Source organism: Lepisma saccharinum, chromosome 15, assembly GCF_977018435.1.
Source record: "Lepisma saccharinum chromosome 15, izLepSacc3.1, whole genome shotgun sequence".
NCBI classification, from domain to species: Eukaryota; Metazoa; Arthropoda; class Insecta; order Zygentoma; family Lepismatidae; genus Lepisma; species Lepisma saccharinum.
In genome coordinates this window covers 36,786,069-36,800,171 of record NC_139243.1, presented here as the reverse complement: position 1 = coordinate 36,800,171, position 14,103 = coordinate 36,786,069, and the positions used below count along the sequence as shown (strand labels likewise).

Here is a 14,103-nt window from a genome sequence, read left to right as displayed (position 1 = left end):
AGCCTGTGTCCATCGTCTTTTGACTGCTACTGGAGCGAACGAGAGCAGTCAACTCTTGACAGTAGCTAACCTAGCCAATTGTAAGTACATTTCGCTCATAATTTTATACCACGCATTAAACCCCTAAAAAGAAGAGAACTGGAAATAAATAAAAATAAACTGTAGGAATTTGCTCACTTCCTACATGGAGGAATCGTCCCTGCATAGTAATCAGCAGTTGTTGTCACATATACAACGAATTTGACATTTGATTAATAATTGAATTTTGTACCTCAATTGGATGTTCCTTGCAATCAAGGGATCCCGGATTCAACGCCCGGTGGAGGTACACGTGGTTCAGATCCAAATTTGAACTGTAGGTCGTGTCCCGATCAGTCTATATGTACAATGGGCGCCAATCTAAAAGTGCACATTTCAGTCACGGTAATTTGCGTTAATTATTTATTACAAGAGCGTTGCAGGTGTTTCGTACTTTAACGTGCTTATATGTTAATAATAAACATACTATCCACTAGGCTATTTATTGAATCCTGCCAAGAAGCTTATTCTACATTTCAGTCGCCATGATCTTCTCATGACGTCACTCATGTTGCCAGAACATATAATTGTTTTATCACTGTAGAGCCCCTATGTTACATCTCCCCCCTTTTAAAGCATGATAATTAATTATACATCAGTTACATAGTCTTTCAAGTATTTTGGTTCCTTTATAAGTCTACCTGATTTAGTCTATACATTTCCATTACTTTCAGACTTGACATCAGAAGTAATATTAGGTACATTTGGATTAGTTACATTGACAGTTTCATTATTTACATTTTCCTTGCTACAATGGTTTGACCTTGAGCTTTGATCAAGTTTACCATTGACATAATTTTGATTTTTCTCATTATTTGTTTTCTGTTCTAACAATTGTTCATTTCTTTTGTTTTCCTGAAGGTGAACACAATTTCTACAAACTACCTTACCATTCTGTTTCTGTACAATGTATGATCTTGGACTGTTATCTACAGATAATATTTTTCCTGACTTCCAAATATTTCTGATCATTACATTATCACCTTGTTTAAGAGATTTTAATGATTTTGAGTTTTTATCATACTAACTTTTCTGCTTTACCTGATTTTTGTGTAATACATCTCTAATTCCTTTAAACAATTCAGGATTCAACAATTTGTTAGACATAGGAAATTTAGTTCTTAACCTTCTACTAAACATCATTTGATCTGGTGATAACCTAATTGTTGCTAATGGTGTGTTTTGATATCCCATAAGTCCCAGATAATTGTCCTTGTTCACATGTTTTGCTTTCCTCATTATTTGTTTTAGAATACCAACTGCTCTTTCTGCCATACCGTTACTTCTGTGGTAATGAGAACTTGAGAATACACACTGAAAATCCCATTCTGCTGCAAATTGTTTGTATTCTGCACTATTGAACGGATTTTTGTCAGATATTACTAATTCAGGCACCAAACATGGCAGACACGAATTTTAATTTTGCTATCACTTCTTGTACTGATTTACTTTGTATAGGTAATACTTCTATCCTTTTAGAATAATAATCTATCACAACAAGATATGATTTGTTTTCAAATTCAAAAATATCACACCCTACAGTTTAAAAAGGTCTATTAGGTATTGGATGTGGCTGTAGAGGCTCTTTTGTGTTAGCCCATTGAAACTTTTTACAGAATTCACATCATCGTACTACAACTTCTTCAATGGCCTTTCACATTCCTGACCCCTCACCTGACACCATGTTTCATACTTTAACATGCTTATATGTTAATAATAAACACACTATCCAGTAGGCTATTTATTGAATTGTGCCAAGAAGCTTATTCTACATTTCAGTCGCCATGATCTTCTCATTATGTCACTCATGTTGCCAGAACATATAATTGTTTTATCACTGTTTTAGCAGTATTCTGTATGTTACAGCAGGAACATGGTAACTTCAAACTGAAGGATTTTTTTTCCGAAAGAGTGGGCAACACTATTAAGTGGGAGGGGGAAATATACCTCGACCCCTCTCCATGGAAAAATGCCTTGCCTTGCTTGCTCCTCCATGGAAAAAAAATCCTCCGGTTGTCCATATGTGTCATTGGCCTCCCTTGAACAAGCTATTTTTTTCAAATTTCCAAACGTCGTTGTTGTGCTAAAATTAGGCAAAAATGAAGTAAGTCACTAGTATATTTCAGTATCATTAGTATATTATCATAGGTGCCTACTATAAGTTGATTGATATTTGATTTATGGACTAAAACATGCATGCATATTTCATGTTTTCTTTATTTTCAACATCACACCCCCTAAATTTCATTCAGAACCCCTACATGATTATTCCTGAACTCCGCCGCCGCCAGTACAGGAAAGTAAATGCAACTTTGCTTTCAGATTAGATACAAATGCCTGGCTGTTATATACAATAATAGCAGCTTAATTCAATGCCTAACAGGTTGCACTCAATATGACAACATGACGTAATATGACACTGCAAGAGTTACTAGTGTTTTCAGTTTAAAACGGGTTTCGAAAAAAGGGCACAGAAGAAAATTTAGGGACACAGCAGTACCTCTTTGCATCACCCTGTCGTAAATATCTTCCATTCAGTATCTGGTGAAGACACTTAAAACCACGTGAACATTGTTGGATGCCCACAAAGGAGAACGTCTGACACTGCCAGAAACAACAGCACACGATGTGAAAAGCAGGCTGATCATCTTCTCACACAAGTCCTTGCATAAACTGTCACAAGGGATTGGGGTTTCCACATGCACATGTCAACGACCTGCAAAACAAGCAAAGTTGCTTGCTTATAAAGTTTCTGCAAGAACTGAAACCTCTTGAGTAACAGGAGTTTGTCAATTTGTCAATGCAAATCCAAGGAAATTGGAATCCACTGGACTATAGATCCACCAAGCTTTCTGAAACCTCGGAAAATATGCAAACTACAGGCTTCCCTGTAACTTAGCCTAGCGACACTAGCACCACAGCCTCCACACTAGGGTTTCAAATGTCTTGGTGGATCTATGCACGTGGTTCTCTGACGAGGAATGATTCCATCTCAGTGGGCACGTCAATTCCCAGAACACCTGTATTTGGAGTAGTGGGAATTTTACACACTTTGCACACCTCTTAATGATGAAAAAAAAGGAGTTGTGCATTCTGTCACATTCCTTCATTATTGACCCTATTTTCTTCCATACAATGGTGGATACTGCAGTCTACATGGAAATCTTCCATGAGTTTGTGAATTAATTGGACTTCAAGAAACTCCATACTGGCTATTTTCAGCAAAAGGGCCACACCTGCAACACCTCCAATGTCACTATAGCTGAAACTGTCTCCTACTTTGAAAATCATACCATTCCTAAGGAACTTTGGCCACCAAGATTACCTGACCTCACAGGGCATGCTGAAAGGGAAAGTGTATCACAATCTATGGTCTCTCATAGGAAACCATTTGGTGGAAAATTGAGGCTGTGACTTCCAATGTGTATGCTGAATACATTCTATAACATGGAGAGGAACATCCTGACATGTCTTGATGCTAATGGCAACCTCTTTCTCAACACTGCTATGAGATCATCTGCACCAAGGTATGTCCATGTCAAATTTCACTGAATTATGTCAATTAATTTGAAAGGTATCAATTGGAAGTTCATGTGCTCATGTGAACAACCATGTGAGCATTCAATCATCCATGGCACTACTCACTCACTCACAACAAAACAACATTAATATACAGGCACATAGTCAGAGGGAGGGCTAAGGAGGCTGAAGCCCCCAGAAATCCTACAAATATCTAATTTAAATAGTGTATAGTGGTAATTCATTTTACTTCCTTAGTAGGATTAAACATTGGATCGAAAAAATTTAGTGTATAATAAAGGAACCAAGTTATATTTTTATGCTTTACCATTTAATCCAAAGAATAGCTAAATGGATCAACAGCTCCCAAAATTTATGGTTTTCTTTGTGAGCGGTCACACAATATAAACTTTATGAGTAAAATTTGGCACTAACTTTTAAAGACTTTTTTTGAAAGGAATGTGTGAAAGTTAATAACAAAATACAACTATGAATTTCAGAACACTAACTGTACAAAATGTAAGAAAACAGTTGTGTTGGACATTCACTCATACGGTGGATGGAGTAGCAATGTATCTCCATTTATATAATAATAAAAATAATAATAACAACAACAACAATAAATTTGGATTATTTTTAATTTTTAATAACTTATAATAGTTATTGTAAAATGACAAAGGTAATTATTATTATTAGTATTATTATTTCTACTAATCAAGTTTTATCAGTGGTCTGGGCCCCTCTACAAATATTTCTAGCAATGCCTGTCCTGATTAGGGAAGAGCCCCCTCCCTGGCTACGGGCCTGCTAATATAGGATGATACAAAAGTTTTTTTAAGTTTGGAAAGTTACTTTTTGAAAGTAACTGAGTCACTGTTCAAATTACATGCAGTTCATTAGTAAATAGGAAATGATTTAGAGTCAACTGATAGGGACATAACAATGTCAACTTGCCATAGTGAAGAGATGGGGTTAATCAACAAGGTCTGAAAAAGGCACTTGTAAAATGGAAATGCTTATGTGATACAGGGTGGTGAATGAAAAAAGTAGTCCAGGTCAGCAGCATATGCTAACTCAGGCTACTTTTTCATGCACCACCCTGTATAATATGATTACTACAGATATTGGAAGGCATTTCTTCTTCATCTTCAGAATTTTATTTGTTATGAAGTAATATATGAAATTTTAGTTATCAATTTTAGAATGACACACAGAAGTCTTATCACTAGGGGGCAGATTGATATGCACTAAAAAAAGCCAAAATATGAACAAATTTTTTTCAAAATAACCTAATTTAAGGTTCTGTATGCCTTTCATGCAAAGTAAATGTATCAGTAACTCACTGAACACAATTATAGAAATGAAAGTGTGATAAATGGTGCTATTTAGGATCACCAAAAAATACAAATTTACAAATGTATTTATAGTATTTTGTTGGAAACACTATGCTCTTTTTATTGCATTAATCAATATCTTATTCTTTTACATTAGCATTCAAATATACTAGACGTTATTTATCATTGTTTTCATGTAGGCAGCATAAGCTATATATCAATAAGTACACAAATCCCAGGGACGCTATTTCAGTTTCTATAGCACTGCCATCTTTCTCCTTTCAATTACTTTAATAGTAAAATTAGGATTTCAAATCACTTCTACTTTCGTGAAGAAAATCACCTGAAAATCATGTTTAATCCTCACAAATATGTTGTTTGAATATTTAGCTGCAATGCATCGACAGACATAATCACAAAAATTGTTGTATTTTTGTTATGTCTAATTTAAGAATAAAATACGCTCATAGTGCATATCTTCATCATCTGACCATCATTCCCTTAGTTTCTACTTTCCTCTTATTTTTTTCTCAAATAACAAAATTATCCTTTACTAGGTTGTACTGCAGCATTGTTCGCAAAAATTAACACAAGTGTCCAGGCCTACGCACTATACAGGCAACTAAGGTTGTATGTTACCAAAATTGGAAGCTCTACATTTCAGCAAATCTCTATATAACTGCAAAAAAATACTCTAACTTTATGAAATGTAATACATGTTTGGAGCATACTTGACAATAAATAACTCTGCCGGCAGTGGTAAACACATTGTTACCTTCTACCCACTGTTGGAGCAATGTGCTGTTTCTTCTTCTGCATTTATTGTCACTTCTGCAGCACACACTTACACACACACAGATTTATCAAGATGTCACATTAACAGATAATCCAAAATAACGCAACCCCAGTGTTGTCGCTGGAATTTGGAAATGTGACTCTTATCTCTGAAAGGTCGTTTGTTGATGAAAGGGTGGGTTTTCTCTATCTTCACAACCAGATCACCTGCAATGCTGTGAGATGAGTTTTGGAATGTCCTTTACCCAACTAGTGCTCAACATCAGACAAAGTAGGCTATTTTTTAATACTGACACAAAGAATGGGGAAAATGAAGCAGACAAACTTGAAACGAACAATTACATGAAAATTGCTCCCAAATTCCCAACATATGCAAATTATATGCACGTTAAGCTAAAATATGCACTAACGTCCCAAATATGCATTTATATGCACTATAAAACTTTACCACATCAAGTGAAATGGATAAATCCGTTGAGAGCATATGAATTTTTCTTAAGGAAAAAAACATGCAAATATGCAAAAATCCGCCCCCTACTTATCACCAACTCATAATATCTTTCAATATTTTTGAGTCAATTTGAGGGATCTCAAACTTCAATCAGAGCGTATAGAAGAGGAAGTGTGCGCACTTCGGTTTCTTCCCGTAAGCCAAGTGAATAGAGCGGTGCCCCACCGAAACACTGGCAGCACCTTCGCTTGCGACGAGCGTCTTCTGCTTGGAGTGCGGCCGCGCATTATGTAGAGCATTGTGTTTTGTTGTGCTAGAATAATATTGTGTACTTTTATTAATGACAACGTTGTTACGTTATTGAGTTTAGTGTCGTTAGATTTGTGATTGATCCGTTGTGACTAGTTTGTGTTGTGTTCAACGCATTATTATTGTGTTTGAGACAGCAGCGAGCGAAAACTACAAGATGCCTACGTGTTTCGTACCCGGCTGTAGATCTGGATATGACTCCTGCACAGGCAATATATAAAGGATCAGAAGCACATACAACTTTAATAAAATGGAATGCTGTCCTTAGAGATAATCGAAATTCCTTCGCTTCAGAAAAAAAACGCTAGAGTCCTTAAGAGTGACTTTAGAAAGTACTTTAGAAGTGTCCGAATATTTGTGGAAGAACAATTACAAGTACGTTTTGACAGGAAAATTTAATCAAGATCCTCTAGAACGCCATTGTGGTATATTGCGGTCGTTCACTTGTGATGATCATCCCTCCACTGTGGATTTTCTGCACTTACATATGTGCAATCAATTTACTTACCAGCAAAACTTGCTTTATTTTCGGGCGGAAACTGTGAATACAGGATTGAATCTCCTCTGACGTCTTTTGTTAATGAAATGCGAACTCTGGCAAGAGCAACCGAAAATAAAAATCTTTCGGTGAAGAAGCAACCTAAAAATAAAATAAGGGAAAAAATTTCCATTGTTGAAGATGAAATTCAAATACCGGACTGGGAAAACAACATACCGTACTTAAATGAACAAAGTGTTGGTAAAGAATACTTGGTGTATCATTTGGTAGGATACACAGTGCGGTATATTTCAAAAGTGACACATTGTAAACTGTGTACAACTTTTCTGCACGGGGAACCAACTAACGTACCTGCCTCACTTACGCTAATCCAAGACCATAGGCGCCGACTCCATGGGGCTGAACTTAACTTTAAATTCACATTTGAAATGTTCTAGACCATCAACTTTTGGGGGCTGAGACCGCTAAACCATCAACTTGGCGGGGGGGGCTATGACCAGAGACAGCAAAACACATGACTTATTATTATATACTAAGTATGTAATTATGAGTATTGTTAATATTGATATTTTCGAGGAATTCATGGGCTTTTATGAGATTCCGAACACTGAGGCCAAAACTTAAAAAAGGGAGAGTGATTCATTCATTAATTTATTTCAGTGATCAGAGCCCCCCCCCCCCGATAATTTTGACAAGTAGGCGCCCCTGTCCAAGACTATGGTTCAGGTGACAGCTGTAAATACCTTACCTATGCATCGAAAAGTGTTTATGATGTGCTGTTACGAGTGGAAGATGCTGTTGCAGAGAAATTATCATGTGCTAATAGTTTATGGGGTGATATATTTTTTGAGTGTTTGGACAGTTTAAATATAATTGCTGTAAAAACTTCGCAATTAGGATGCTGTGAAGATCATGTGCTGCGTACGCTACCTAAACTCGTATTTCACTATCTGAAATGTCAATTTTTCTTCCGCACCAAGGAGATAAAAAAGGAATTAAGTGCCTCGAAGACAGCAAAATCACCTCCGAAATTCTCCAAACTATCCAGCTGCTGAGCTCTTCTCCAAACGTAAGTAACATGCATTTTTGTTTCTTATGTAGTTAGCTATGTAAGCAACGCGAGCAAATTCCGCGCAGTCTCAAACGTCACCACTGCCATCTAGGCGGTGGACCACGGCAACTCAGGGAGTGCACACACTATTCCTTCTATACGCTCTGCTTCAATATTGCCACCTCCATACCATGCCTATGAACCTATTAACTGCTTTATTTTCTAAAATACCAGACAATGACCCTGTCATATGTAGTGTTTACAGTACTTAAAAATACAAATTAGTGTTACTAGTATATATTTTTTTCAATTTCAGGAGATAGCATACAGAGAATATGAATCCTCTTGTGAGCAGACACCCACTTGCATACACTTGAAGGGAGTTCAGAAGACCCGCTGTATAAGGGAATGCATCTCTCCATCATGTTACACAGACATTTACAAAGCAGATGAGGTAAAAACAGTTCTTCCCTAAGAATTTGTTTTTTTTTGTGTTTTTTTTTTTTAAGGAGACTAGAATAAGGAATTTAATAACTGATAGTGGTCAATACTTTTCCAGAATCTGAGTGTCTCATGGAATCTGCAATAATGTCAAACGCCGGGTTTAAATACACTGGAAATTATACCAAATCCATAATTTTCCATTTTTTGCGACAAAATTGTGAGGAGAAATGGGTGAAATTATAAATAATTTTTAACACTAGAATGGCGAAGGATCTATTACCCCCTAGAGCAGTGGAAAGGGGTCATTTTTGACCCCTCATAAGAAACACACTTAAAATTATTTTAGAATGGGAACATTTCTATAATTTATATTATTTTCTGTGCTTTATGTATTATAATCAAAGTGTTTAGGTGGTTTATGATACATTTTGATTACAAATAAAAATTATAATCATCAATAATTGAACACTCCAGAATGTGACATGTTCAGAGAGAACACTACCTACATGATGACATGTAAACTGTAACAAGTGGGAACATGCTAAAGCAGGTTGACACAGGAACCGCGAGCTAACACTGATATTGCAGCATGCATAAATGAAACTTTACAGGAGTCAAATTGACCCTTCCCACTGTACTAGGAGTATAACATTAAATTTCACAGAAATTATATTTTGTAGATTTGAATATACCATTTTGAAAAGGAAAAAGAATTATGAAAAGTCACAAAATTTCGAGGAAAAAATAAGAAAAACGGGATAGTTATTAAAAGAAACGGTCATTTTGACCCCTTCCGCCAAACTAATGTTGAAGCAAAATGCTGGTAGATTGCCATGACATAGTTCCAGTGGGAATCTTGTACATTAATATTTATAAATATTCAGAAAATATAGAAGCATCAGTGACAGTTGGAATTGATAGTTTGATAGTTTTATTTATTTCCATCCACTTGATCATATAAGTACAAATAACACTATGATATGGGATAGGTCAATTACATGTATAATTTTCAGTACAAAGGAATTAACACATACTTATGCATATTAAAAAGTATAAAGGAGTATAACATAACATTAAAAAAAGAAAAATCAAGGTTATGTCTATTAATGAGAAGAAAAATCAAAGGTTATGTCCATTAATTAAAAATATGATCTAAGTACTATTTTGTGCTATTAAACAAATACTTCATTAGAAAGCTCTTTACTGTCATTTTAAATTTAGTTGGATTATGATTCTTGAATTCCTCTGGCAGTTTGGTATAAAGTTTTACACCTTGAAATCCTAGACCATTTTGTGTTTTGGATGCGTGGACAGTAGAAAGGTGGAGGGAGTTAAGGATACGAGTGCTGTATGTCCAGATTTTTTGAGAAGATTTCAGAATTTGTATGAATAAAGTACAATGTTTCTAATATGTACAAACATGTAAGAAGTAATATTTGAAATTCATTTGAAAATTTGTTTTGTTGGACTTGAGAGGGATACATTTTTCATAATTTTTAATATCCGTTTTTGCCAAATAAGAATTTTCTGCATTTTGGGTGAACTGCTCCCAGAAAGAGATACCATATGTAAGTACAGGTTCAATCTGTTCAAAATATACTGTCCTTAAATCATTTAAAGATAAAACATTTCTCAGAATTCTCATCATGTAGCAGAACCTGCTAAACTTTTGAGTTACAATAGTAATTTGCATGTCTCAAGACAGGTCTGTGTCTATCCATACGCCTAAGAATTTTATTGCGTTGCTTTCTTTGACGACTTCATTGTTAATAATTACATTTAATTTTTTTGTTTGTTTTACTGGATTAAAATTTATTAGAACTGTTTTATTAACATTCAGGGAAAGCTTGTTGTTTAGCCAGGTATTTAGTTGTGTCGTTGTCAAAACGGAATTCTTTTGAATGCTTTTACTATGATATTTGAATCATCCGCAAAGTATTGTTTGAGACTTTGATAAAGTTTCTGGAAGATCATTTATGTAAATTAAAAATAAAACTGGTCCTAGAATTGAACCTTGCCATATACCTGTTTTGAGGAACAATTTGTTTGATTTGATTTTGTTAATATCTACATACTGACATCTGTCTTTTAAATAAGAAGTGAACCATTTTCTTGCTAAACCCCTGATTCCATAATGGTCCATTTTATCTAGTAAAATGTCATGCTGTACAAAATAAAATGCTTTGGTAAAATCTAAAAATAATCCATACACTGTCGATTTTAGTATGTTATTTGTAAATTAGAAAATAGCTTCTGATATTGATTTACTTTTTTGGTATCCAAATTGATGTTTGGATAAAATTTTGAATTTTTCTAAGAAAGTTTCTAATCTATTTAGCATAATTTTCTCTATTACTTTAGAGAAAACCCACAAAAGAGAGATTGGCCTATAGTTTGAACATTCCTCTGTGTTGCCTTCTTTGAATAATGGTCTCACTTTTGCTATTTTGTACTCACTAGGAAAAATACCTGTTTGTAAAGATTGTTGCAAATACTTACTAATGGTTGTAAAATACTATTCGCACATTTTTTTGATTTATTGATTGATTTGTTGTTTTAAGTCCACTTTATGCACAGTAAGGCTAATCGGGACTGGACCTACAGTTTAAAGTGGGATCCGAACCACTTGTGCCTCCACCGGGTATCGAACCCGGGACCCCTTGATTACAAGGAGACGACGCTACCACTGCGCCATCGGGGAGGCCACGCACATTTTTTGAGTAGAGAACTTGAAAATTCATCTGGCCCTGATGAAAACTTATTTTTTAAATTTATAATTACTTTCTCAACTTCTTCCTCAGTTACTGGGGTGAGAAATATAGCGCTTGTGTTTCAGGAACTGCTTAAATATGTTCATAATGTAGGTGTAGAGATTACTGCATTTTTATTTACGGTATTGGGAAAAATCACAAAATATGTTTTAAAAATTTGTGCTAAATCAGGGGGATTGCTTATTTTCTCTCCATCCGACATTATTTCTATTTTTTCATTCACGTTCTTTTTTCTTACTGGTTTCATAATTAACAATTCCGCATAGTTTCTTTGATTTATTTGCAGATTTGGTTATTTTATCTGCAATGGCTAATTTCTTTGCATTGGCAATATTAGCTAATAACAATTAGCTCAGCCCAAAAATTGAGCATTATTCATTGTTAATTTTAAAAAGTATTAAACAGTAAAGAATTTGCTTAAAAATAGCATATGGTGCATGGTGAAATAATTAAAGTATGATGAACAGAGATGTAAAATTAATTAGAAATCCACCACCTCACTTGTCTGTTCTTCCAATGTACATCAGTAAAATATTGACTGTTTCGTATGTGAACATGATGGGAAACAATATTTCTGGTAGCGACATGTAAGAAAATCTACCCCAAATTAAAGGCAATGCACTTTTTTAATACTGACATTTGCATTTAATGTTTGAGTATGCGGGAATGAACCAGCATTATAATGTTGCTACAACATGCTCCTATTGTTGATGGTATTGTAGCAAAGAGAATGCATAGGAAGATAGTTGATTTCACAAAGTCTCACAGTTGTTTGGTTGAGTTGGTGTTTTAAGTCCACTTTATGCACGGTAAGGCTAATCTCCACTGGACATACAGTTCAAAGTTGGATACGAACCACTATGTGCCTCCACTGGGTATCAAACTTGATACCCCTTGATTACAAGGCAACAACGCTACCACTGTGCCATCGGGGAGGCCTCAAAGGCTCATGGAAATGTGCTGATGTTGGTAAATGCTAAAAACCTGTGTTCCAAGCTGAGCTATAGCAGTAGCTTTGCAAATATGTAAATATATGTCTCCCATACAGTTTTTGAAGTTCACATTATGGACTCCTAGGATATGACTATAATTGTCTCCTTTGGACTCACCAAAATCTCAGTTTTCAGATTATTATTGTATCACAATTATATTTAAAAAAACAACAAAAAAATTCAATAATTTAGTAGTAATTTAATATTATACTTTTTGTCTGAAATAGGAATATTATGATACTACATACACTACTGTAATAATAATAGTAATAATGGGCCACCCGATGTTGTAGTGGTAATATCATCACCTTGTAATCAAAGGGTTCCAGGTTCAATACCCAGTGGAGGCATGTGGCACAGTGGTATGGATTCCATGGATTCCACTTTAAACTGTAAGCCCAGTCCTAATTAGTCCTTCTGTGCATAAAGCGGAAGTAAAACAACAATTCCAATTAAATAATATTATCTTATTTATTTATGATATACTGTGATTCAGTATATATGGCTCAAATTTTTGTTGAAAAAAGTCGGAAGGAGGAATTTTTTCGCACATGGTATTTTTGTTTAGTATCATATGGACAAACGTCCTCCTCCACACACAGTGATACTGGTAATTAGCAGCTTATCAAGATTGTTAGTAGTTTTCCACAATATAGATATTGAAGGTGCTTGAAGTGATGGACTCTATATAAGATAAGAAATTCTTCTTTTTGGCTTGGGAAGGAGAATAATAAGCATATGTATAAACATATGTTTTGCTGTTGAGAAAACACTTATTTTTTAATAGAAGGGAAAATGTATGTTAATTACCATTTTATTTTTTAAAAAATAATTACAAATGTGTATATTGAAAATTACGCATACCTCCAGTTCTCTATTAACTTCTGAAATACCTTAATCATCCACTGGTCATTGCACTGAATAAGATTATTGCAAACTTTTACTCCAGAAACATGTCTCTCAGTCTGGAAAATGCATTACAAGCAATTGTTCTTTCTTTACAGCTTGAACAAGGTGAAATTGATGTCCGACACAATTCTTTTAAAGGATGTTTTGTTCAAAGAGTAATGCGACAGAGACCTTGACAACAAGAGATTGAATTATTGTTGCTTTAAGTTGTATTATTTATATATCTTTATATCAATAAAAAAAATTGTGATAAGATACAAGTTGTATTTTTCCAATCCCTGCTCACAAACCTATTTTTACAAATATCCTTGAATTTTATGTTGGTAATTCAAGTCTTAATAGAGTTACTAATAAGTGCCTCCGTTGAGAAATAAAGCATGAAAATCTAATAAATAAAATAATTAATATAAATAACACTCTTAACATAAGTTTTTATAGTTTAAGTATGGGGTGATAAGTTCATGCTGGCTTTGTCATTTGTAATTATTTAATTATTTTTAGGGGTCCATGTGAAAGGCTAGTAATTTTTACAATTGCAATTAATTTATTACATTATTATTATTATTATTTTGTAACTATAAATAACTGGGTGCCTGTTACTAATGACCCACATTTTATTACTGAGTTGAGTGTCTCCTAATCAGATACAACCTTATGGAGTGGCAACAGGGGCACTTTCGCTGACCTGCATATCTAGGTTCCCACATCAGATCAGTTTTATGTATGAATAAAAAATAGAGAATATGTTTAAAGTGTGTTTATAATACAAGGTGTCCAGAAAGTCATGCAACTGAGATCTTGAACGTGCCTAACTTTTGTACATTAGAGAGACATGATGCACTGGGTAATAATTTTGTTTATGTGGATATTTTTTGAAACATTAAACAACACCCAGATATGTGTTAGTTTTTGTATGATAAATTTCAACTCTTTTTCTTTCATTTGGGTATT

The 14,103-nt window shown here is 34.6% G+C and overlaps 1 protein-coding gene across 1 annotated transcript in view; it reads left to right on the top strand.

The window, feature by feature from the left end:
• The window catches only part of LOC145999454 (uncharacterized), a 28,976-nt gene extending 15,579 nt beyond the window's left edge, over window positions 1-13,397 (top strand). The window contains exons 2-3 of the mRNA XM_083136412.1: window positions 8,353-8,490; window positions 13,248-13,397. Of these exons, the coding sequence (XP_082992538.1) occupies window positions 8,353-8,490; window positions 13,248-13,328 (219 nt within the window). The 3' untranslated portion in view covers window positions 13,329-13,397. The remainder of the gene's footprint in view (window positions 1-8,352; window positions 8,491-13,247) is intronic.
• Window positions 13,398-14,103: the final 706 nt, after the last annotated feature.